At 42.3% G+C, this 27369-nt stretch overlaps 1 protein-coding gene across 18 annotated transcripts in view; it reads right to left on the reverse strand.

The window, feature by feature from the left end:
* Positions 1 to 27369, reverse strand: part of SLC2A9 (solute carrier family 2 member 9) — a 279004-nt gene that overhangs the window by 34976 nt on the left and 216659 nt on the right. For 7 of the 18 annotated variants that reach the window (XM_063809393.1, XM_063809394.1, XM_016951330.4 and 4 more), the window contains one exon: positions 19207 to 20673. The exons of 8 other annotated variants lie outside the window; for them this stretch is intronic. In XM_063809393.1, the coding sequence (XP_063665463.1) occupies positions 20389 to 20673 (285 nt within the window). In that variant the 3' untranslated portion in view covers positions 19207 to 20388. Of the gene's footprint in view, positions 1 to 19206; positions 20674 to 27369 lie in introns of those variants that run through there. 3 more of the 18 variants (XM_063809386.1, XM_063809392.1, XM_063809390.1) reach the window with 1 other exon arrangement.

A 27369-nucleotide genomic window follows, 5' to 3' on the forward strand; every position in this document is an offset into this window, starting at 1 on the left:
AGGCAGGGCAGGTTAAGTAACCTGACCAGAGTCCCACAGCAAGTACGCGGTGGAGCCTGGACTTGAACCTAGGCTCTCTGGCTCCAGGGATTGCTCTTCTGTGCTGTACTTCAAAGGAGAGAATGCAGAGAAGGTGTTAGCCTGAGGCTGGGAGCAGTCAACACTCAGTAAATTCTTTCCACCTGCATGTTTGGCTGTTGGGAACAGGCCCCAACATCTGGCCATCAACTGGCCCCCAAACTGGCCATAAACAAAATCTCTGCAGCACTGTGACATGCTCGTGATGGCCTTGACACCCACACTGAGGGTTGTCGGTTTACCGGAATGAGGTCAAGGAACACTTGGTCCACACAGGGAAAACCGCTTAAGGCGTTCTTAAACAACAAACAACAGCATGAGCGATCTGTGCCTTAAGAATGTGTTCATGCTGCAGATAACTAGCCAGCGCCATCCCTTTGTTTCCCGTAAGGAATACTTTTGGTTAATCTACAACCTATAGAAATAATGCTTATCACTGGCTTGCTGTCAGTAAATATGTGGGTAAATCTCTGTTTGGGGCTGTCAGCTCTGAAGGCTGTGAGACCCCTGATTTCCCACTCCACATGCGATATTTCTGTGTATGTCTTTAATTCCTCTAGCGCTGCTGGGTTAGGGTCTCCACGACTGAGCTGGTCTCGGCATTTGGCTCCACTCGAGAGGGCACTGGAGAAGGTGCCCTCCCCTTGGAATAAAGGCTGTGTGCATGGGGGGTGGGAGGGGAGAAGTGGGGGTAGTTGGGGAGCACAATATAGAGTGCCTAGCTTCACAGCAACCTGGGAAACATCAGCTTTCGAATCCCTGCATAATGTTTCTTTAGGCTGGAAAAATGGCTTTCTGCTGCCTGGCTCTCAGCGCCTGTGACAGTCACTCAAGGGGGATATGCTTGAACTCAAAATAGCTTCTCCAGAGGACGCTTGAACTGACCAGAGGAGCATCTGGTTGTCTTTTAAGACTCTTGAAGACTGAAAGATACCAAACTCATCGATTTCCTCCTGAGTCCCCTTCTCAGCCCACTTTTCCAGCTGACTGACACCTGCCTTTTGGTTGTTCAGGTGTTCACATGGTTTGGGGTCTGGGTACAGAAAATGGACCCTGTTTCTTAAAAGTAATCCCAGACATAGTGGCCATCCAGCTGGCTGGCATGTGGATGGAGGAGATGCCATGACTATGGAAAAGAGGGGCTGACACTTCCACAAGGGATCAACTTCAGGTGCACCCCTCTGTCCTTTGTCACTTGCTATGGTCCTCACTCAGGGCTGTGGCCACATTGAAACACCATGTCCCTGGCACACACCATGCTGTGTCACATCTCCCATGCCCCTGCTCATTTTATTTCTTCTAGAATGCCCTTTCTTCCTTGTTTATCTCATAGATCCCTATGCTTCTTCAAAGTTCAGCTGAAATGTCTCTTCCTCCAGGAAGCTACCCCCTGATCTCCCCCATATTCCCTGCTAATCCTAGGCCAGATGCCTCTTGTTTGAGCTTCCATGGTTTATGTTGAGACTTGCCACAGACTCTTCCTGTCTGTTTATCAGCTCTCTCCTCTGCTGAACTGAGCTGTTCCATAGCTGGGCCAGGCCTCTTGCCTTTTGCATTTCCAGTGCATAGCATCAGTGTGTGATGGATACTTACCAACTGAATGGCATTGCTGAGAAGCCACTTACTTGGACTCTGCAAGCTCAAGTAACTGATTTGCAGGAATCTGACTGATTTGTTGAGATACACGGGCCAGCTTACCCCATGTGGACCTTAGGCTTGATGGAAGATTTGGCTAGAATTCAAGATCTCCCAAATCCTTGGCCAGCTGTCAGTGGCCAAGGACGGTTTCTCTAAGGAGAGATGCAGTTGAGGCTGGTCAAATGCGTGTTTCTTGTGACTCTCAGGGCTCTAGAATGGAATTAGAACATAGCCTCCTTGTCCCAGCAAGTGAAGGTGGACGACATGGTTTCAGCGAGCCCCCTGAAATAGTCGGCCCCAGGCCTGTTTATTTGCTCTTTCCTGAAATCTCACCATGTCTTGCCACCTTGCAGCTGGATTGGCTCTAAGTCATGATGGAGCCATAGATAACACTGCCATCGTGGAAGCCCCATTGCCATCTCTGGGCTGGGTGGCTGGCTCCACAGCTCTATCCTTGGCCAGGAGCAGGCAGGGCTGTCACGGTGTCTTGGCTGGAGCAGGGACCTGACTTCTGGGACTTGTGCTCATTCTTTTCCTAGCAGCTGTGCACAAGCCCCCTTTTCCACTGGCCAGGCCTCTTCTCAGAAAACTTGTTTCCATTTTGATGAGGTTCTTCTCCCCTGGGGCCAGCCCCAGTTCACCCTGGTACCCTAGGTAATTAATCACACACTCTATGCCTGTCATTACGTTGCCTTTGATCTCACTGGAACTTGAAAGTGCGGGTTTTGCTTTTGGTGTACTCTGCCTGCGTCGGCCACAGTGAGAAGCAGTCAGCCTTTAGGGGCCATTGGGTGGTGACCTCTTGTTGAGGGGATGGGCTTGGCTAGCAATTCCTCAGTCCCTGGAATTATCAGTAATAATAATTATTATATTTATAGTAATAATAGTAGTAATAACTATTACTGGGACCAGCCTTCTTCCAGCCTCTTGGGATAAATTATTTAACCTGTTATTAGTATGGTTCCACATTTAAAAGAGAGACTTTGGAATTCTTCCACCAGCATCTTGCACCCACAGATAAAGATTGCCTACATGCAGGATGATGCCTCATAGATCCAGTCTTTGAGAAAGGTTGTCTCTCCCTTTTGCAACATGCTTCCAAAGTGAGCAGCAGTGTGAACCAGAAAGAACACTGTCTTTTGGCTTAGGAATCTCTCTCCTCTGTCCTATGTGGACTTGGGGTCACAGCTGCCCTGCACAACTCTAGGGGCACCATTCACACAAAAGAAGGCACAAAAGAAGGTGTAACACAATGACTCTGGCTTGGACTGTACCTGGGAGGCATCAATTCTTTCTTGAATCAGACATCAGGATTTTCGCTGCAGCCCTGGAAATGGGCAACATTTGTGTTTGAGTCAACTGGCCTTTCTTGGAAGCCCCCTAATGCAATGGAAAAGAATGATTCTAATTTGCCCTAGTTGGGAAAATCTGTTCATTTTCTCGACATGATGTGGCTTGGTAGAATGTACATTAAACTAAGGTTTAGAGTAGGTAGGCTCTAGGAAATCTTGAGCAGGTCACAGATGTCAGACTCGATTTTTAATTATACAAATGGACAAAAGTGGACACATAATCCCAGCCTGGAAGTTTCCTGGTGGGAGCAGAGTGTGTGGATCAGATGTCCCTGGGTATCATATCCTGTTGTCCCCAGCCCAGCTGCCTTGGTTGCTTGGGGTCATGGGAATGTTAGTGTTGCTCTGAAGCCAGGAAAGCACCTAGTTAGTGAGGATTGGAGCGAACAGGGTTGGGCATGGGTAGCCCACTGTCTTTTCCATTCAAACAGAAATACTCTGTGGACCACAGGGCGCCTGACTCTAGTCTCTTGTGTGTACTGGGGTGGAGAGAAGGGAGCAGAATGGCCCGGGCACAAGAGGAAGAATCGTGGAAAGGCTGGAGAGAAGAAGCAAACAGCTTAGCACATTCCAGACGACCCTTCAGCCTGGCCTGCAGGACCCACCATGACATACCTTCTCCCAGCCTCTCTTGGGATAAGTTATTTAACCTCAGTGAATCCAGTTTCCTCACTGGTTAAATAGTGAGACCAATACCTGCACTGGCAGGGATGTTGTGAGAATTAGAGATAATTCATTTTAGGCACTTAGCAGAGTCCCGAATAAATTATGGATATTGCTATTACTATCAATGGTTTTAACTTATCCCAACCTATACAACCCTAATCTAGCCGCCATCAACAAGTTTTCTTTTTTTTTTTTTTTTTTTTAAATTCATGTGATATATTAAGTCAGGTCTCCGGTCTAGACAGATGCATGCAAAAATCATTTTGTCCAGGTAACCTATTTTATAGGTGGGCATCTGAAGCCCACGAGTAACATTTTGATGCTATTCTTATATTATTCTTCTCTGGCCATCCAATCTAAAGTCACAATCCAGACACTTCTAGCACATCACCATGTTCTAATTGTTGGCATTGCACTGATCACCATTTGACCTATTTGGTGGTCTATTTATTTATTTGATTATTTCCCATGTTTCTCCACTTGAATGTCGGCCTCATAGAAGGCTGGGCATTTTCTGTCTTCTTTACCACCATATGTCCAACACCAAGAACATTACCGAGTGCACAGTAGAGCCGCAGTTAAGTGTTCTGTGATGAATGGATTGTATTGAATGAGTGGTGAAGAGCCTCTTTCTGCTTTATGGTTGCCAGCTGTGACTGTGGGCAAGTCATTTTTCTTATCCTTAATTTCCTCTGAGATGAAGTGGGGACAATACCTAGAGGCAGGTGCAGCATGAGCTCAGGCATCTCCAGCCAGGCCTCAGGGAGACCCTTTAAGGGATGAGATTTTGGTAAATTCACCATGGTGTGTCTTTTAGCCTTCAAGATGAAATCTTCCTTAGTATCTGATAATTAGTTGGACTGGGAAATGAATCACACCTACTAGTCTCACGAGAGACTGATATATGAGCCAGGCATGAGCATTTACTATTTTTTGCTGCAAAAATAATATCATTAAGAAAAGTCAGTGTTCAAATTGGCCTAACCAGTTTGCTGGAAGCCAAGTTATAATCAGAAAGCTGCTGAGGGATTATGGAATGAGAAAAAGGCACATGGGTTAACTGACATAAGTATTTGCCATTTCTGGCAGTTGGCTTGGAGAGTTATGCGTTCATTTCCAAAGGAAGGAGAGATCGGACAGGTTGAGCCTGTAAGCTGGGGCATTTTCATCCTGGAAGAGCCAGTGGGCAATGCCCTTTGACACCCTGAACTTTATCTTTAGGCTCTCACCGCTGATCATCATCCCCTTATGATGAACAGAGCCTGCTTTGAACCACACTAGCGATAATTTTGTCTTCCAAACAAACTTTTCCAACCTTTTCTGGTTTGCGGGAGATTCCCTCCCTGATTCTAGGTGGCTCTGAAAGAGTTGTCCATGAGATTATTCTACTTCTTGCCCTCTCCCCTGTCCACCACTTCTGGGCTGAGCACATGACCAAGCTGGCCAATCAGAGTAACTAACCCTCCTGGGCCACTGGGATGGACTCAGGGATACACAAATGACCTGAATAGGGCCAATACAAATCTTCGTGAGATTGAAGTCTGGACATTGGGGGTGGTAGACAGTTTGCAAAGCTGGCCGTAGTAACTCCTCATCCTGCATGCCCCTTTGGGATGTGACTTTGGGGGCCTCTCATCAGCAGCTGAATTCTACTTCCCCTCTCCTTAAATTCGGGCTGGTCCCATGACTTGGTTTGATCAGTTGAAGAGATGTTGTATGAGTTCTGAGTTCTCAGCCTTGAGAGGCCTTGCAGGTTCTATTCCTGCTCTCCTTTCTAACACTGCTGCTTTGTCAGAAGTCAGGCTGGGGCCTTTTGGAGATGGTAACACTTGGTCTAGGGACCATATTGAGAGAAGAGAAAGAGGGAGAGACATCCCAGCCATTCTAGCCATCCCAGTTGAGTCCCCTGACATGTGAATAAAGCCATTTCAGACCAATCACCTCCAGCTGACACCACCTGGCCACAAATGACTGATTAAATTCAGGAGACACCACAGGGATCCACAGGATTGCCCAGCTGAGCCTGAATTGCTGATGCACAGAATTGTAAGGAAAGAAAAGGTTGTTTTTTCAAGCCACTAAGTTTTGGGGATATTTTGTTCCTCAGCAATAGATAACTGATACATTGGGAGGGAGAAGTTTTTTCCTCACTGAGGTGGCCAAGCTGAGAAGACACAAGGCTGAGGATATGGAGGCTGCCATCTTGAGAAACTGAAGAATAAAACCAAGCAGAGAAAAGCAGAAGGAAAAAATAAAGGAGGCAGAGTTGAAATTTTGAAAGATGTTATTTGAGTCCCTGAAGCCAGACAAGACACGACCCTGCTGTACATTAGCCTTACAAGACATCCTAGTTAAGCAAATAAGAAACTTCCTTCTTTTATGTTAAAGCCACTGTGAGTCCAGATTATGTCACTGGTAACTGAAAGAGTCCTAAGTAATAAACATTCATTTATTGAGTGTGTTATTACATGCAACTCGGTTTCAGCCAAATTTTATTGGCCTGGTGATTTTCAGCACTTTTAAAGTTAGTTCCTATATCTCTCAACAATCCCTGATTTTTAAAAATTATCTTATTCTTGAATTAGTTTATTCATTCAGCTGCACTTTATTTAGCACTTACTATGTGTAGAAACTGCGGCAACTCCTGGAGATTTAGCCGGAAATGACATATCCAGTGTTCCCAACTTCCACTTAAAGTTATTTAATTAGAATTGTGTTAAATTCCAAGACGAAAAAGAAATGGGCATTACGAGAGTGTGAATATCCTATCCTGCAGTCTTGTTGTGAAAACCAAAGAAGATTATATGTGTGAAAATACTTAACATAGTTCCAGCATAAACATGGTTTTTTTTTTCCTCATGGTTTGAAACTATAAGCCCTTTCTAACATACCTGCTCTCATCACTAAAAATATCTGTCTTTAGATGTCCTTTCTGCATCTAGGTCTTGCATCTAGATGCAACATGCTCAATTTGCCAAATGCGTAGGTAGCTGAGAAGTGCCACATTTTAAAGACTGCTCTAAATTCAAGAGACACATAGTCATGGAACTGCTAGAGGTTTGGGCTTTCGACACACTCTGAAATACTGCCTCTCTCCTCACCACCCACACTTCCTGCTGAGAACCCAAGTTTTTTTTTCTTTGCCTTTATTACTTCCAAGCTCTAGTTCTTGGCTGAGACAAACTGCAGTCCCCAAATGCTGTGATTTAATGAGAGGAAATTTACTCGACTTAATGTACAAATTTGCCAGGGGAAGTGATTTTGATAAGGATAATTACATTCACATCTTAGTGTAAATTATAGCAAATATCTTACACTGTGAGCAGCTGCTGAGTCCCTGTCACTCAGTGTGACCTCTGTTCTTTCGGTTTCATAACCAACTAATGAATGTTTAGTGAAAGCAAAATGAGAAGGCTGATTATAATGATCTGAACTCCCAGAGCCTCAACACTTATTCAAGTAAGAGGCAGTATCAGAACTGAGTTTTTTCTGCATAGACCTATGTTCAGCCATATATGGAAAATGTGGGGCAGGCGGGTTGCAGAAATATTTAGGAAGTGGTGTTGGTGTGATACTCATGGCTTTTCAGAGTCTAGACCAAAACCATCAACCAGTTTCATCTCTCATTTTTACTCTCATAGCCACCACACTTGTCCATACCAACAGTTTGCTATTCTCTGAATATTCCATTTACTTGTTCACTCCCATGTCTTCAGCCCTTGGTCTTGTATTTCTTTTTTCCCTCTTCGCAGTTTGATGAAATCCTAATCCTCACTGGAGATGCAGCTCACATCTGCATCTGCACCTGCCCTGGTCACCTGGAGCCACATTCATTCCCTTCACAAGGCACCCATCACACTGTCTTTATATATTTATGATGGTATTCACTTGTTCAGTAAACATGTAAGGAGCACTTATGAGGTGCCAGAAAAGTGGAACCCTGAGAAAAATCCAGTGTAGTTAAGGATCCCAGAGTCTATCATGGGAGATGTGCAAGTGAAAAATAATCACAACAATCCTAAAGCAGTGATAAATCCATCAATAAAAGTGAACACAGGCTTCTATGGAAGTCAAAAGGAAAGAATCTAGCACAGACTGGGGAGTCAGAGAAAGAATTCTAGAGGCAAGGGTGCCTCAGTATAGTAATTAAGAATGAATGGGCCAGGTGATGTGGCTCACACCTGTAATCCCAGCACTTTGAAAGGCTGAGGCAGGCGGATCACTTGAAGCCAGGAATTCAAGACCAGCCTGGCCAAAAAGGTGAAACCCCATCTCTACTAAAAATACAAAAAAAGTAAAAATAAAAATAAAAAAGTAAAAAATAAAAATATAAAAAAGATCCAGGCGTGGTGGCACATGCCTGTAATCTCAACTACTTGGGAGGCTGAGGCAGGAGAATCACTTGAACCTGAGAGGCGGAGGTTGCAGTGAGCCAAGATTGTGCCACTGCACTGCAGCCTGGGCAACAGAGTGAGACTCTATCGCAAAAATGAAAAAGAAATGGATAGAAGTTATCCAAGTAAAGAGGAGGAGAAGGACATTCTACACAGAGGAAACACTAGACTCATTCTGGCTATCAGTGGTTTGTCTTACCCACCGTTTTCTCAACTTCTTGAAGGTAGGTATTTGTTTCAGCTATTTTTATATTCCAATTACCTAGCACAAGCATAAAGTAAATGCTCAAAAAACGTCTGGTAGATGAATGAATTAACCATTAATCCAGAGAATATTAATTCTGGTCTTGTTTGGGGATCCAAGAAGTGCTAAAAAACTCACTGAATGGTGAGAAAAACATGGCCAGAAACAGTGGGTCTGTAGTAGCCATCTATTGCTGTTTAACAAATCATGCCAAAAGTTGGTGGCTTAAAGCAACAATAATTTATTATTTGTCATGGTTCTGTGAATTGATTGTGTTCTTCTCTTCTTCTGTTACTTCCTCCTGGGCTCACTTGTATTTGACTGGAGGGTCACTTGGATCTGAGCTTAGATGGGACAGTGGAGACACCTGGGCTCTCCCTTTATGTGGTCTTTCATGCTCAAGAAGGCTAGATTGGGCTTCCTCATGTGATGACATCAGCATTCTGAGAGAAAGCGCTAGAGCAAAGGTGTTTATCAACTTCTGCTTGTATCGCATTTTCTGATGTCTCAGTGGTAAAAGAAAGTTGCACGGCTAAGAGACAATGCAGTAGAGGATTACACGTAGGCATGTACTGGGGGGCACAGTCCACCAAGACCACAAGGTTACTAGATGTCAAAGTGCCACGGTGAAAGGGATTAACAAATGGATGTGGTACATGCAGGTAGGGAAACAGATCAGAGTCATCACTCTGGAGACAGAGAGGTCCTGTGGTGTAGTGATAGGAACACTAAACTTGACTGGATTGGAAACTGGAAGAAGAGGGTTTGAATCACAGAAAATAACCCAATGATATTTACTTCATGGGTTGTCTCCAGCATCATACACAATAGTGTGAAAATATTTATGCAAACTTGAAGATAAATGAGCACTGCTAGGTGGAAAGCCCACGCCAGCACCAGGGAAAGCACCAGAACTCCAGCAAAGCTGCTGTGACTAGAGAATCCAAGACTAGGAATCCATGCTCCTTTAACCTGGAGGCACCTGCGCCCCACAGATACAACTTGTCAAGTGTCTAAAGAATTGGGTTGACTTCACATATGCTCATTTGCCTTGTGCCCTTTCCTGTCATAACCTGTATGGATTGAGTTTAGGTTTATTCATGAGTAAGGGAAACCCAAGTAAGAGTAGCTTAAACTAGACAGAAGTTTTGACTGTCACAAGCACAGGGCAGAGGTAGGCAGATCACAGCTGTTACAGAAGCTCTGCTCCATGAAGTCCAGACCCAAGATCCTTAAAGTTCCCTGGCCTGTGCCATTAGGGTGTGGCCTTCAGTTTCATGGATTAAGGAGGGTGGCCAGTGAGCCTGTCACTACATTTGCATGCTTCATTTGTTCCTCCCTCCAACAAAGGCAAATTTTCTGGTTCCTACGATGGACTAGAAAGAAAGTAAAAGGTGTTACATGTGTGGGATTAAAAGTCAGCCATCTTGGGATTCTGAAGGAAGAGAATCCTTCAGAGTTTTGAAGTCCTTCAAAATGTCTATAAAGAGCAGCAGCCAAGGTGTCTAAGCAAGGTAATGGCTAGTCTGGGTTAGGACAGTGTTTGAATCATGTAAAATAAAATCCAATAATATTTACTTTAAAATAAAAAATGAGGCCGGGCACGGTAGTTCACGCCTGTAATCCCAGCATTTTGGGAGGCCGAGGCAGGTGGATCACTTGAGGTCAGGAGTTTGAGACCAGCCTGGCCAATATGGTGAAACTCCATCTCTACTAAAAATACAAAAATTAGCAGGGCATGGTGGCACACGCCTGTAATCCCAGCTACTCAGGAGGCTGAGGCAGAAGGATCACTTGAGCCTGGAAGGCAGAGGCTGCAGTGAGCTGAAATTGCACCACTGCACTCCAGCCTGGGTAACAGAGCAAGACCCTGTCTCAAAACATAAATAAATAAATAAATAAATAAATAGAATTTCTAACATTTTCTTCTCACATCACAATAAAGCATCTTGTGCTCTGCTCACTCATTACCTGCTCTGGTGACAACTGCTCTAGGCTGTCTGTAATAGTTTTCTGCTGCTGCTGTAACTAATTTCTAAAAACTTATGGCTCGACAGAGAGGAGAACGGTGGTTTTCAGGAGATGAGGGAAGGGGAGAAATGGAAAGATGATAGTCAAAGGGTACAAAGTTTCAGTTATGCAGCATGAATAAGTTCTGGAGATCTCATGAACAGCATGGTGACTACAGTTTCAGGTACTGTATACCTGAAATTTGCCAAGAGGGTAGATTTTAAGTGTTCTCACCACACATAAAAAGAAAGGAAAATGGTAAATATATGAGGTGATGATATGTTAATTAGCTTGATTGTGGTGATGGTTTCATAACATACACTAATATCAAAACATTGAGTTCTACATCTTAGATGTATGCAATTTCAGATATACGAGTTCTACATCTTAAATGTCTAGCCCTTGTGACTCAGTTGATTATACTTCAATGTAGCTGAAAAAATGGAAATCTGGGTGATTTTCTCTTTTCATAAGTTTTCTGTAAGTGTGAAAGTATTTCAACACAAAAAGTTAAAAATTAAAAAAAAAAAAGATGACACGCACATACACCCTCTTAGTGGCTTAAAACAACAAAAATTTATTATCTTACAGTTCTGGGGATCAAAAATCCTAAAATCAAAGTGTTCATAGAGACGCAACACCTTGGAATCTTTAGGGGATAATACATTTCTTTTCCTTTTCCAGCTTCTACAAGCTGCCTGCTATCCTTGGCTCATGACCCCTTCCTCCGTCTTCAAGGCCAGCAGTGCAGCATCTTCAAAGCTTTTTCTCTCTCTCTCATCTCTTCTTCTAGTATCACTTCCTTTCTGACTCTGACTCTGCCACCTCCCTTTTATAAGGACCTTTGTGTCCTTATGAGGACATTGGGTTTACCCAGTCATCCATGTTAATGACCCAAACTCAAGATCCTTACTTTAATCACATCAGCCAAGCCCCATTTGCCCTGTAAGTTAACATACTCGAAGGTTCTTAGGATTACGCCCTGGACATCTTTGAAGGGGCCATGATGCTGCCTGACATACTACCCATTCATTAACTCATTCATTCAATCAATGTTTGTCAGGCACCTTCTACGTATGTGCCAGGTACTATGTTGGCTGAATACAGTGGAGAATCAAACAGACAAGACTCCTGCCCTCCTGAAGCAGTTCTTCATTTTTCTAGATGAGCACCACTGATCCAGCCCAGAATGGGTCAACATATGCAATAATAGAAGAGGAATGTTTCATATGCTTAACATACATGCACAAACACATCCACTCACATAGTCACATTTGTATGAGTGTCCTCGTTACTGTAAATGTTTAAAACGTGTTTTAGAAACATTTTCTGTTCATGTAATGTCCACTCCGAGTCCTTTTGCTAAATGAATGGGACTTCATTATAAGGGAACACTCCTAACTCTCCATGCAACTCTCCTAATTCTCAGTCTTATTAAACAATAAAAAGCAGGGAGATTTTTTGCCCTACCAAACTTGAGTCTTCATAATCTCAGCCCCCTAATCTCTCTGGAAGCCATGGGTGACTCCATCCTGTTCTGCAAGAGCAGCAGACAATCCCTGCTGCCAGAGGCCACGCTCGACCAATCACTGGCTTTGTCTCTCCCTCCTGTTTGCTGGTGTTTGGCAGGGCAATTGTGCCGCATTCTTGGATTGACCAGTGAGTACGTGGCTAGGCACTATTTTGAGTGACTGCCTTCCAGTGCTACATTACTTATAGTTTCCCAAACTGTAAGACAAATTGGGGTTGAGGATTATAGGTTCACTAGTCACCTCCTTGTCGGAGGCCCAGCATCTTCAGTTCCTTTTATTGTCTGCACTCCAGAGATGGATGCTGGATCATGGATGACCCTAGCCATGCTGAGCGGGTGTCCTTTGCAAGACTTTCATCTCCATCTGACACGCTGTATGGGGCCAACCATTATGTCCTTCTCTTATTTCTTCCTGGATCTGTTAAACAGGAACTTCTGCCCTTTTTACTCACTCCTCCCCCAAGCAAGGAGGACTAATCTTCTGGCTCAAGTTTTTGTTTGGATAAAGTATAGAGCTGTGAGTATTGTCGAAGAAAAATTTCACTGGACAGACTGAAACAGGTAAGGGGAACTTTATTCAAAACTATTGCAGTAGCTGTCAAGACTATTGCAATAGCAGAGACAGCTTGAACTCAACTACTCAACTCTGATTACAACATGGCCAGCTGGGGATTTATAGTAAGGAGCAGGGTGAGGGAGTCAGTGGATGGAAAATTACTGAGAGAACTTTGGTTATGATCCAGGGGCAGGGAGTTTTCACTAAACTGGCTTAGCAGAATTCTCGCTAACACTGGGGCTGCTGGCCAAGGCCAAGGCCTAGTGGGGAAGAGTGCTCAGAGGAGCTGGACTAGAGTTTGGTCAAGGAGGAAGTCCCTGTCACGATTATTATTTTCTTTGTCCTGGGAATTGCTTGCCACAGCATTGACACAGTCTCTGTTCCTCCATCCAGGGATGGTCTAGCCCTTGTGAGTGTGTGTGGGATGGGGGCAGGTGAAAAGTATACAGGTCTTGGGCCGGGTGCGGTGGCTCACGCCTGTAATCCCAGCACTTTGGGAGGCTGAGGCGGGTGGATCACAAGGTCAGGAGATCGAGACCATCCTGGCTAACACAGTGAAACCCCGTCTCTACTAAAAATACAAAAAATGAGCCAGGTGTGGTGGCAGGTGACTGTAGTCCCAGCAACTCGGGAGGCTGAGGCAGAATGGCGTGAACCTGGGAGGTGGAGCTGGCAGTGAGCCAAGATTGCACCATTGCGCTCCAGCCTGGGCAACAGAGCGAGACTGTCTCAAAAAAAAAAAAAAAAAAGTATACAGGTCTTGATGGGTACAGTCAGCTCAGGAGTTCAATATTAGGAAATACGCCTAAGATGTTTTCTCCAGTACAGCTTCAGTCAGTAACAGAAACAATAGTTTGATCACCACTCCGCTACTCCACTGGCTGTTTCTGTTTTTCATTCCCACCAGCCATCTATTGGAGTTCCCACTGCTCCACATTCTTGCCAACACTTGGTACTATGAGGATTTTTTATTTTAGCCATTCCAATAGGTTTGGGGTATCTCATTGTAATTTTAATTCTGATTTCCCAAATAACTAATCATGAACCACCTTTCTTCATGCTTATTTGCCATTTGTATACCTTGTGCCTGTTCATAGCTTTTGCCCAGCTTTTGAGTTGTTTTCTCATTGTTGAGTTTTGAATGCTCTTCATGTATTTTTGATACAAGTTCTTTGGTGAATATGTGTGTGAGAAAAATATGTGAACATATTTTTATCCCAGCCTCTAGCTTGTCTTTTCATTCTTTTAACAGTATCTTTTGGCCCGGTGTGGTGGCTCATGCCTGTAATCCCAGCACTTTGGGAGGCTGAGGAGTGCAGACCACCTGCGGTCAGGCATTCAAGACCAGCCTGGCTAACATGGTGAAACCCCATTTCCACTAATAGTACAACAATCAGCTGGGTGCAGTGATGCGTGCCTGTAATCCTAGCTACTTGGGAGGCTGTGGCAGGAGAATCGCTTGAACCCGGGAGGCAGAAGTTGTGGTGAGCCGAGATCACACCACTGCACTCCAGCCTGGGTGACAGAGCGAGGCTCCGTCTCAAAACAACAACAACAACAAAAACCCCCAGTATCTTTCAAAGAACAAGGTTTTAAATTTCAATGAAGTATAATTTACCGAATTTTCTTTTACGGATTGTGTTTTGGTGTTATATCCTAAAGTCTTTGCTTAAATTTAACAAGAATTTCTCCTAAGTTTTTTTCTAAACTTTTTCTAATTTTATATATTATATTTAGGGTTATGATTCATTTTGAATTCATTTTGAATTCATTTTTAAGGAGTGAGATATAGGTTGGAATTTATTTTCTTAAACTATTTCAGAACCATTGTAGAAAAGATAATGCCTTTGCACTTTTGTCAAAATTCAATTGATCATTTTTGTGTGGGTCTATTTCTGGATGCTCCATTTTATTCCACTGATCTTTGTGTCTATACTTTCACCAATATTGTAGTGTCCTGATTGCTGTAGAATTATAATAAATCTTAAAATCTGGTAGTATGAGTCTTTTAACTTTATTCTTTGTTTAAAAAACTGTTTTGCCATTCGTATACATTTTAGAATAAGCTTGTTAATTTCTATAAAATTTCTTTTAGGATTTTGATTGAGATTGTGGTAAATCTATAGATAAATGGAAGAAGATTGACCTTTTAACTTTAGTAAAGTCATTCATTCAGTGAACACAGTGTACCTTTCCATTTATTCGTTCTTTGACTTATTTCATCAGTGTTTTGTAGTTTTCGGCAGAAAACTAAAGAACATAAATATGTTTTGTTAGATATTTAACCAAGTGTTTCTTGTTTTTGGAACTATTATGAAGAGCAACTTTTTTATGTTTTAGTTTTTAATTGTTCATTGGTAGTACATAGAAATACAATGAATATTTGTGTGTTGAACTTCTATTCTGTAACCTTGTTAACTTTTTAGTTCAGGTAGATTCTTTGAGATTTAATATGTAAACAATAATGTGTGTGAATAGAAACAGTTTTATTTTTAATGTTTTGCTTTTCAATCTGTACACCTTTTATTTATTTTTCTCACCTTGTTACACTGACTTGAACTTCCAGTATGATAGTGAATAGAGGCAGTGATAGAAAATATCTTTACTTTGTTCCTGATCTTAGGGGAAAAGCATTTAGTTTTGCGCCACTAAATATGATGCTAGCTGTATCTTTTTTGTAGATACTCTTTTTCAGGTTAAGGCAGCTTTTTTCAATTCCTGGTTTGGTAAGTGTTTTGAACATAGAGGGATGTTGAATTTCATCAAATGTTTCCCCTGTATCTATTGATATAATCATATGTTCTTTTCCCCTCAGTCAGTTAATATGGGGGATTAAATTGACTGATTTTGGAATATTGAAACAGTTTTGCATTTCTCCACCTTGTTGTGGTGTATTATCCTTTTTATATTGTTGATTTAAGTTGCTAATATTTGATAAGGAATTGTGTGCCTTTGGATGGATGAAGCTGGAATCCATCAATCTCAGCAAACTAACACAGGAACAGAAAACGAAACACTGCATGTTCTTATTCATAAGTGCGAATTGAACGATGAGAACACGTGGACACAGGGAGGGGAACATCACACACCGGGGCCTGTCAGGGGCTGGGGGGCAAGAGGAGGGAGAGCATTAGGAGAAATATCTAATGTAGATGACAGGTTGATGGGTGCAGCAAACCACCATGGCACGTGTATACCTATGTAACAAACCTGCATGCTCTGCACATGTACCCCAGAACTTAAAGTATATCTAAAAAAAGAAATTGTGTGCCTTTGTTTATGACAAATATTGGTCTGCAGTTTTATTTTCTTGTACTGTTTTCTTGTATTATTTTGGTATCAGGTTTGTGTTAGTTTCATAAAATGAGTTAGGAAGCATTTCTCCCTTTTGAATTTTCTGGGATAAATTGTGTAGATATTTTCCCTCAGTATTTGGTAGAATTTTCCACTGAAACCATCTGGACCTGGAATTTCCTTTGTTGGAAAGTTTTAGCTAAGAATTCTGCTTATTTAAGTGAATATGGGACTATTCAGGTTATCTATTTTTTCTTGAGTGACTTTTGATAGTGTCTTTTGAAAATTTATCTATTTCATTTAAAGTTGTTGAATTTACAGGCAGGGTTATTAACAGCATTTCCTTATTACCCTTCTAATATCTGCAGGGTCTGTAGGGATATTGCCTCTTTCATTACTGCTCTTGGCAAGTTGTGTCCTATCTCTCTTATCCTCTCTTTTTCTCCCTCCATCTCCCCAACATCACTTCTTCCATACTCCCTCTTTTGGTTAGCCTGGATAGAGGTTTATCAATTGTATTGATCTTTCCAAAGAACCAATTTTTGGTTTCATTGATTTTCTTATCTTGTCCTGTTTTTGATATATTTCCATTTTTGATTTCATATATTTTTATTCTTATCTTTATTATTTTCTTCCCTGTGTTTGCTTTTTGAATAGTTTGCTTTTATTTTTCTAGTTTCTTAAGGTGAAATTTTATATTAATTACTTGAGAGCTTTCTAGCTCAATTGACCCATTTATAACTACATAATCTCCTCTTTATCATGGGTAATTCCTCTTGTTTCAAAATCTACTTTTTCTACTATTAATATGCCAGCTTTCTTTTGATTTGCATTTGCATACTATATATTTTCTCACTCTTTTACTTTTAACCTATCTATATCATTATGTTTACAGTGGGCTTCTTGTACATAGCATACAGATGGGCCTTCAAAAAATTCAAACTGGATTGACAGTTCTTTCAGTGTTTAAAAAAATACTGAGATATTGTTCCAGTCTCTTCTGGCTTATTTGGTTTCTGATGAGAAATCTAAAGTCATGCAAATCATTTTCCACTCTGTGTAATGCTTTGATTTTCTAAGGTGCCTTTCAAGATTTTTTCCTTTATATTTGATTTTCATCAGTTTGATCACATTTTTTTCCCCCAAGGGCCACCCCTTTCCTGTCACTCTGGGAAGGGATCGAGGCAGGAGATGTCTCCTGCAGCTTTTTCAGTCCATGTCCATTGCACAGTTTCTAAAACTGCCCTGTCCTGGAGTATAAGCCAGGAGATACTCACTGCCATATTAACTATCCTTTGGGTTTTGATTTCTCTCTTCAATTTGCCTGATATAATTTATTTATCAGAGTCCTTACATGTTTTCATTAAGATTCTGCCCAGGGTTGCTAGTTATGATCAGTGGGAGAAATAGGGTGGAGTGTGCTTACTTAGCCAGAACTAGCAGCTGGAAGAGTTACTTTTAGTGAACCTGAAAAGAAGAAATATAAACCTCCATGGCTTGGAGGTGAGAGAATATGTAAAATAGTAAGACAAGGGCCTAATCCCCAACTCCTGGTCAGGAATTAGGAAAGGAGACCTGTTAATTTGACTAGAGATTCTTTTAGGGTCTGTGAATGGATACAGGGTGCTGTAAGCGGCTGGTACCTTTCAGCCAAGAACCAGAGCCTGTGAAGCAAAGCTCATGAAAATGTCTGTCTCTCTGACTTGCCACTCCCCATTATATTTGGGTATCTGGAGAACAACTTTTTTTGTGTCACATGTATTTTATTTCATTGAATATCATATGAACATCAGGAAAAATGTAAGACAACAAATCCTAGATTATCAACATAGGTAACAGAGAGGAGGAAGGCCCAAGCAAACATAAGAAAAAAGTTCTGTACTGAAACACAGCTATTCCATTCTACTCATTTGTAAAGTTAAAGTGTGAATATTAGAAACTAATACAATATTAAGGACACTAAAAGAAAGAATATCCCCTAGATTTGTGGTACAAGTGTGTGGCTGTGAAAAACAACTTTATACATGAAGAATTCACTGGAGTAAATATCAGAGTATAAACAAAAGGGTTTGGAATTGAGATGATGCATTTGATTTAATACAAAGTGGAAAAAATAGAAGATAAGAGACAAGATTATTGTAATTGTGTTTCATGTATTCTGTGATTCCAACTGGATGAATAATAAGCAAGAAATGGACAGAGCTGTCTAAAAATTAAATTGCTTATGTTGGGGGAGTGAAGGATATGAGATTATGGGTGTCTTATTGTTTTATTTTTCAAAAATTTCCTTAATGTGGCTGCTGTGGTTTGAATGTCCCCTCTAAAAGTCATGTTGAAATTTAATCCCCAATGTGGCAGTATTGAGAGGCAGAGTCTTTAAAAGGTAGTTGGGTCATGAGAGCCCTCATGAATTAATGGATTAATGAGTGAATGAATGAATGGGTCATCATGGGAGTGGGACTGGTGGTTTTATAAAGAGAAGAGAGACCCCAGTGAACACACTTAGCCGCCTCACCATGTGATTCCCTTTGCCGCCTCAGGACTGCAAGAGGCCCCACCAGTAAGAAGGCACTCGTCAGATGTCCCCCTGACATTGAACTCTACAGCCTCCAGAACAGTAAAAAAAAAAAGTTTATTTGTCTATAAATTACCAAGTTTCAGGTATTCTGTTATAAGCAGTAGAAAATGGAGTGAGAAATGGCTCTATGAGCTTTTCAAATAAAATAACATGTAAGAATAATTCCTGGCCTATTGCCTGACAGTCATAGTGTTCCCCATTCTATTTCTGTCACTTATTTGGGAAGGTTTTCCTGATTCTCACCTCTCACCCCAGTCATCCCTGTGGCATGTTTCTATATCACTGTATTGATGACAATTTACTGTACTATAAAGTACAGTACTGATGACAACTTTACAGTTAATGCTTTGATTTTCTATCTTCTCTGGTAGACATGGGCTTTTGCAGGTGAGGGCAGTATATTTTCTTGCTTACTGATACATCTTTAGTATGTAGCTAGTGCCTTGTCTATGATAGGTACCTAATAAATATTTATTGCCTAAATTCTCAAGTCTCCAAATAAAAGAGAACACCAAAAAGCTAAGACTTTTATTTTACATTGTCTTTGGCTCTTTTGGTCTCAGGCACTTTTGGAACCCACACCTCACTTTCTCTTCGTCTTGACAAACACTGTCCAAATTTTTCAGCCAACCCAAAGCTGGATGGCATGGTGCATTGAGTTGGCAATTAACCAAAGGAGTGGCCCAGTGATGAAAGAATACTCCACAGAAAAGGAAAACTGAACTCAAATTTTGCCTAAGGCTGCCATGGTCAAGAATGATCTGAGCAAACCCAAGGGATTATGGCCGAAAGGATTCTAGTGGTATTGCTAAGTCAAGTCCTCTCTGGCCCCACTCCTATGAGATACCAAATTCAAACACACTGGTGCTAGTTCAAGTGCACTTTACTTTACTTTAGGACACGTTGTTTCATTTTAGAAGCAAGTATAGGAAATCGCCCAAACCACAAGCCACACATTACGATGGCAGGCTGTAAGTAGATCTTACTCAAACAACCCTAGCATGTAAGAGTTAGAAGAGCCCTTCAACATATCTATTCCAAACACCTTCCTCCAAAGTTGACACAGATTTTCTTAGCAACAGTCAAGATGAGTAATCACCCAGTCTTCCCTTGAGCACTTTGAGTGATGGTGAACTCCCCATTTTTCAAGACAGCTCATTACCTTTTCAGAGAAATCTCTTCTAGACTTGGTAAACATGAGGTACATGTGCTGACACTCTGAGCCCCACACTTGTGGCAGAGATCACCAATTAATCACAATGTTTTTTTTTTTTTTCCCCACCAAGCCTAGGTTTAGCTTTAGAATCATCCTCAACATTGTTTTTCATTTGGATGGAGGTCAATTTTCAGTCCCTGCTGCAGTTATGAGAAAGTTAAGTCTTCTACACATTGCTCTTCTTCATGTTCTCTGTGAGCACACAGGACTCTAATAGTCTGGGGTGAGGACAGCGTCAGCCCTGAAGTTTTGAGCCCATTCCTGGAACACAGTTTGGGAAAGACAAAATCTGCAGGCTGGTGTGTTGGTATTAGGCTCTCCAAAGCCTGAGATCCACAAGGTCAAATATTGGAAACAGGCATTTCTTAGGCACTATGAATAATCTTTCCACTGACTTCTGAAAGCCTATATCAGGGATGGAAGCCTAGGGTCATTGAGGCACTGGGACCCAGGTTGAGAGCAGGTCAAGGCTGCTTGTGGTAAAGCTGGGACTAGAACCTCAGTCTGTGATCTCTAATCCGTTGAGTCCCCTATCAGACCAAATTGATTTTTCTTTGATAAAGCATTAACCTACTATTTCCCCAATTTCATTTTGAAATCATGGGTTGAGTCATGAAGAAGGCAGGTCATCAACCTATATAGAAGAACGCTGGGTCTACTGAAACATAGAGTGATTCCTTGCAGCTTCCAGAAGGGTTTGGGAGATTCAGTTGTGAATAATGCTAACACAGTTGCAATGTTAGATTAGTACAGGTTTACTTTTAAATATTTAATAATATAAAAGACTTGCATAGCTTCAATTCATTTAAGCCTCCCAATAATGGGTAAATTTTAAGTTTCCTGAAAAGTGAGATCATCCATGTAGACAATCCTGTTTTTGACATAATTGTCCAACGTGGAGGAGGAAACTTGTTCAGGCCTTCCATTTATCTTACCATCAGTGACAGCCGAGTCGATTTTCTCTTCTGGTGGGTATGCTTTGCTCCTTTTGGAAAATGCCTGGCTGATTTCTGCATAGGTTCTGTTTTTGGTCTCAGGCAGCACAAAATATAGGTAGATAGCGCCTGTGATACAAATTGTAGCAAAGACTAGGAAACAGTAGGTGTCCAGACTTTTCTGTGGAAAGGCAGAGACAAAAACCCTCAAATAGATAATCAGTAAACTTGCTGTTAAACCATCTCTACACAGATTTTTAAAATAGCTCCACATTCATATACCAATACTCCTAGACAAAACACCATGTGTGATGCTGGCTCTATAAGGCAAGTGTACCCTACATGAAGTGTTATCACATAAGGCTTGAATAAATCAGCTTCAAACTCTGGGAAAGATGAGAAAATGGCACTTTTTTGTTGTTGTTGTTGCAAATTTGGCATTTAAAAATTAATCATCACGAAAGCAAAATGGAATGTTTGCTGAATATTAGCTTAAGCTTATATTTACAATTAACCACATTGTCTCCTTGCTTCTACTATACACATGAGACAAGAATGACATCAAAAGGGAAGATAAATGCCTTAGTTCATAGGAAGAATGTGGAGCACAGAATAGGCCAAGGTAATGCCAGTTTTTTCTAATATGCAAATGATCTAACTCACTAATTGATACTCTGAGGCGGCCTTGCACAAATAAGAGAGATCAGAAAAAATAGAAATGTTCAATGCAATCACTCCGTTTTATGTATCCTGATTAGTGCTTGGAATAGAATAACCCTGCCAACTGCACTAGACCTTGAGCTTCTCAGTGACTCAGTCACCTCTGTAGCTCCTGTGCCTTATAGGAGGTACTCAGGACATATTTGTGGAATAAAAGACTTGAAATCCTAGCCTCAATCAATCTGCTTGCTTTGGTCTCCCAGGTACTGGGATTATAGGCATGAGCCACCATTCCAGAAATAAAAGACTTTCTGGGTCCCAGCTGTCAGGATTGTGACTATTATATGCAACAAACATCTACTGATCCAAAGATAAGGTGACACTGTCTTTGAATAATATTTCCCAAGAAGCAATATCCAGATTTTAGTCAATTCCATTCTATTCTTTGATTTGACAAACATTTATTTTTGGAGAACGGCAAAGTGCTTAAGCTTGATCCCTGGATCACATCCTAGATCTACCATTTACTAAATCTGAGACTCTTTGTCCCTCAGTTTCCATGATTGAAAAAGAGGATAATCATGGTACATGTAGGGTTGTTGTATGAATTAAATGAGACATTCCCTTTAAAGTGCCACATGCAGTAAATGTTCCACACCTGGGGGTGCTTAGCTCTTGAGACTGTGCCTTCTGCTCGTACAAAGACTTCAAGAGTAGTGTGGAGAAGGGGGAGAGTATGGGCTCTGAAGCCAGTCAAGTGGGATTCAAATCCTGATCCCATTACTCACATGTTGTTCTAACACTTATGATGTGCCATTTAAGATAGAATTTCAATCCACTGAGCATCTGTTTCCTCATTTGCAACATGGTGACATATACCCACACATTGTTTTGAAGATGAAATGAGATATATCAATTTTGCATTCAACATCCTCCACACCCCCATCTGCAGGCGGAATGGACATCTGACTTTTCAAGTCCAAAGTGGAGCCTCTAAAACTGCCTGCTCTAGCCTTCCTCATCTCTGCTGATGGCGCCTCCATCCTTCTGATTGATTATGCCAACAAAAACACTTGGAGGCAGGCTGAGCTTCTCTCTCTCTCTCCCACCCACATCTGCTCCATCAGGAAATCATGTTGCTCCACCTTGAAATGTATTCCAAATCTGAGGGTTTGTCATCACTTCTATTGTAACCTAATTTTGGTGCAAGCCACCATCATGTTTTGCTTGGATTTTTGCAGTAGCTTGTCAACTGATTTCCCTGCTTTTCACTTTAAGCATAATCTTAAGATTATTCTTAACAGACAAGCCAGAGTGATCCTGTTAAACAAAGGACAAAACTTGTCACTCCTCTGCTCAAAACCCACCATGACTTCCTAAGTCACCTGCAGGAAAGCCAAAGTCCTCACCATGGCCTCCAAGGCCACCGACCATGTGTCCCTCTTATTTCTCTGATCTTACTCTCCTCACTTTCTTTGCCCCAACTCCACTGCCTTTATGATTTCCCTCCAGTATTAGGCCTCAGAATCTTTGCACATGCTGTTCTCTCTTGCTGGAATAATCTTCGTTTAGGCCTCTGTATATCCTGCTTTCTTACTCCTCTTCATCCGACTTAAAGGTCATTTTCTCAGAGAGGTTCTCGCTGACTCTCATTTCGAAATAGCCCCTCCCAGCCCTGCTTCATTGCCTTCAAAAACACTCATCACTATGCAGCATTATAGTGTGCAACTGCCTGTTTATTAACCTTCTCCCTACCAAGAGGTAACTATCTGAAGGCAGGAGTCATCATTTTTCTTGTATTCTCAGAGCCCGGAGAGTCTCTGATATACAGTAGATGCTCTGAGTATCTTAGTGAGTGGATGGATGGACTGAGGCTCAGAGAGGCTTCCTGCCGTATCCCAGGCCACAAACAGGGCTTCCTAGGACCTCTCTGACACCCACACAGATGCCTCTTGCTTGGCTTTCTTTTCCCAAGGGACGTGATGGGTGTCGTGAGGATTATTCTCACAGTTTCACAAAATTCAGTCAAGAACATGTGGCTCAGCCGAGCACAGTAGCTCACACCTGTAATCCCAGCACTTTGGGAGGCTGAGGTGGGTGGATCACTTGAGGTCAGAAGTTCAGGACCAGCCCGGCCAACATTGTGAAACCCCATCTCTACTAAAATTACAAAAATTAGCTAGGCGTGGTGGCAGTCGCCTGTTATCCCAGCTACTTGAGAGACTGAGGTAAAGATTAAAACTGGACCCCCTCCTTACACCTTATACAAAAATTAACTCAAGATAGCTTAAAGACTTAAATGTAAAACCCAAAACTATAAAAACCCTAGAAGAAAATCTAGGCAATACCATTTGGGACATAGTCACGGGCAAAGATTTCATGACAAAAATGTCAAAAAAAAAAAAAAAAAAAGAGCAACAAAAGCAAAAATTGACAAATGGGATCTAATTAAACTAAAGAGCTTCTCCACTGCAAAAGAAACTATCATCATAGTGAACATACAACCTTCACAATGAGAGAAACTTTTTGCAATCTATCCATCTGACAGAGGTCTAATATCCAGAGTCCACAAGGAACTTAAACAAATTTACAAGAAAAAACAACCTCATTAAAAAGTGGGCAAAGGACACAAACAGATGCTTCTCAAAAGAAGACATTCATATGGCCAAAAAACATATGAAAGAAAGCTCAACATCACTGATCATTAGAGAAAGGCAAATCAAAACCACAATGAGATACCATCTCATACCAGTCAAAATGGCGATTATTAAAAAGTCAAGAAACAACAGATGCTGGCGAGCTTGCGGAGAAAAAGGAATGCTTCTACATTGTTGGTGGGAGTTTAAATTAGTTCAATCATTGTGAAAAACAGCATGGTGATTCCTCAAAGACCTAGAGACAGAAATGCCATTTGTCTCAGCAATCCCATTACTGGGTATCTACCCAAAGGAATGTAAATCATTGTATTATAAAGATACATGCATATGTATATTTATTGCAGCACTATTCACAATAGCAGAGATATGGAATCAACCCAAATGCCCATCAACGATAGACTGGATAAAGAAAATGTGGCACATATACACCATGGAATACTATGTAGCCATAAAAAGGAATGAGATCAAGTCCTTTGCAGTGACATGGATGGAGCTGGAAGCTGTTACCCTCAGAAAACTAACACAGGAACAGAAAACCAAACACTGCATGTTCTCACTTATAAGTGGGAGCTGAACAACGAGAACACATGGACACATTGAGGGGAACAATACTGGGGCCTATCGGGGGGTTGCGGTGGAGGGAGAGTGTTAGGAAGAATAGCTAATGGACTCTGGGTTTAATATTAATACCTAGGTGATTGGTTGATCTGTGTAGCAAACCACCACGGCATGTGTTTACTTGTGTAACAAACCTGCACATCCTGCACATGTACCCCAAACTTAGAATAAAAGTTGAAGAAAAACAAAAAGCTCAGAAAAAGTTTGACTAGCCCTGCCCATCTCACTCTGCTGAGGCACTCAGGATATGACCCAATATTCTTCAGGTTGAGAAGAATAATTTGCTCTTTTCCAGAATTTATTGAGCTCAAACTGCATTTTATAACTCGAGTAGAATCAAAGAGGCATACATTTGCATGCAATTTTCTCTGAATCGGAAAGTATTGGCACTCCACACTGGAGAGTGTTTTTCGCAGGCTTTATAACAAACGGCCCAAGCAACACTGATGCTGACCACAGCAAATGCTGCCAACAGGATCCCAGAGCCAGAGTGTGGAGGTGAGCATGAAGGGATGTGGGCTCCTCCCCACAACCACAGTTGCCTCTCTTCTCTGTTGGTGATGAGAAGGCTAAGGATTTTCCCTGTTTTACAGGTGAGGAAACCCAGGCTTGGAGAGGAAACCCATGCTTGAGGAGCATGCTCAGGGCCCTCCGCTAATACATGGGCTTCAATACAGGCGTGATTCGTGCCGTTGTCTGTGGCTCTACTGGCTCAGACATTTTATTCTGAGGAAGAAGCCCAGGCTTCTTAGGGGTCTGTTTGGGGGCTAGAATACATTTGCCACTGATACTTATTGGAATAAGTGAAACAATCAAGATGTGTGAGTAGTTTCTCTTGGTGGCTGCTGTGGGCTGAACTGCATCCCTCCTGAAATTCATACGTTGAGTCCTAAGCCCTAGCACCTCAGGATGTGATTAAGTTGAAATGAGGTCATTAGGGTGGGGCCCTAATCCAATATCCTGCTATTCTCATAAGAGAGGAGAAGAGGACACAGATCGACACAGAAGAGAGACCATGCGAGGACACAGGGAGAAGACAGCTGCAAGGAACATGGTTGTGCTTTGGTCAAGGGTAGGCTGAGGTAAACATCCAGAGTGACTCAGTGAGTTTAGAGGGCAGGTGTATAACTCTACTTGTTATCACAGCCATGTAGCCATAACATAGGAAGGGCATCCCTTGGCCCTACACCACTGTTGTCTGTAAAAGGTATAACTGCCCTGCTGACACTGTACATGCACTCTTGTGCTGGCGCCCAGAGAAAGAGAAAGAAAACCAGAGCTGTCCATCTGCAAAATGGAAAGAGGGGAGCCAGGACATAGCTCGAGTTCTGGTGCCCAGAGAAAGAGTTAAGCTGCTGACCTTGAAGGGCAAGCTGGCAGTGCAGCCATGTGTGGGAGCTGCTGGACTAAGCAGCCAAGACAGGGTGGACAGTGTGAGAGAACTAGTGTGAGTGAGCTTCTCATGAGAGACTACATTGCACCTGCCTACGGCCCCCTGAGTGTTCTTCCAGCTGTCTGCTCATCCACCCACTCCCTTCGGACCTCAGCATGAGCTGGAACCTGACCCTGGGGATAACAATTGGTGTAGTTGTGAACTTGACAACAGCCATTTACAAGCCAAGGAGAGGGGCCTCAGAAGAAATCAACCATGCTAAGCCCTTGAGCTCAGACTTCTACCTTCTAGAACTGTGAGACAATAAATTTCTGTTGTTGAAGCTCCCTAGTCTGTGCTGTTTGGTCATGGCGGCCCGAGGCCCGAGTAGATGAACACAGTAGCTCTTGATTGTGGCTGAGCTGGTTTTCAGAAGGCAGGTAGGTCAGAAATGGTTCATGTATGGCATCTACAACACATACACGTTGCTCCCATGGGCGGGCGTGAGTGGGGCTGTGGTGGGCTGGGGTTGGGGGATGTGACTCAGAACTTGTTAGCCCTGTATTTCTCTAATGCATTGATCATTGCTCACAGCAGCCCCCTGAGCCCAGCTCTCTAACTTGCTAAGCTCCTCTCCGGAAAGGAAATTAACCGTGGGTGCCTTCCCAGGCTTGGGTCAGGAGGCTGACATTTCACAAAATACTAAACATAGCTACCTGCCCGGTGTCTCCATCTGTATGTCCAGCCTGGCTGTTCCTGCTCCGATGAAGGTTCATCAACAGTCACACCTGCAATGTTTTCCGAATGACCCCTGAAAACCCAGACACCCTGGACATACCCAGCTTCTCAGGAACTGTTTCCAGAGGGGATTTGTTTCGAAAATGCCCACAGGCATAAGAAAAGGCTCATAAATGACAGGCAAGAGAAGCAAGAACAAAACAAAGAATTGATTCCAGTTTTTAGAAATACAAAAAATTATCTAGGTTTGGAAGTGCAGTGACCTTGGAAGTTACTACATCTCTCTGAGCTCATCCCCTTGCCTGTCAAAGGGAGTGATACAGGCACTACCTCCTAGCACAGGCAGCGGTGGAGCACTCTGGGCACACAGCAAGCGTTCAGTGAACACTATACTAAAGTGGCATGTTGGTGCTGTTAATGCTCAAACTGTGGCAGGCAAGCAAGGTCTTTCACACCCCACACCCCCGAGTGGCTCAGAAGATAGTGGCCTGCTTCTCGGACATACAAATCTCAGTACTGGGCCATGTGAAGGTGCTGGAACTTCTCTACTTAATTTATAAATGTGATGGGAGAACCATGTTGACAGAAGCAGCTTGAAGTTAACTTTTGCCACAATAATGAGGATTTTACTGACACCTGGCTCTGCTGGCTTTGAGCCAAACTGTAAAAAGCCACTTAAGGTTTAAAGTCAATTGAAAAGATACTTGTTATGTTCTGACTGCAGCCACGTGAAGGTGTCCCAGGATGGGAGTAAATGAGTGTGGGATCTTGACTAACTCCATGGCTCATGGAGCCCCCAACGGCACTTACGTTTCAGAAATAGAGTGTTTGT

The sequence above is a fragment of the Pan troglodytes genome, chromosome 3 (assembly GCF_028858775.2).
Source record: "Pan troglodytes isolate AG18354 chromosome 3, NHGRI_mPanTro3-v2.0_pri, whole genome shotgun sequence".
Taxonomy (NCBI): domain Eukaryota; kingdom Metazoa; phylum Chordata; class Mammalia; order Primates; family Hominidae; genus Pan; species Pan troglodytes.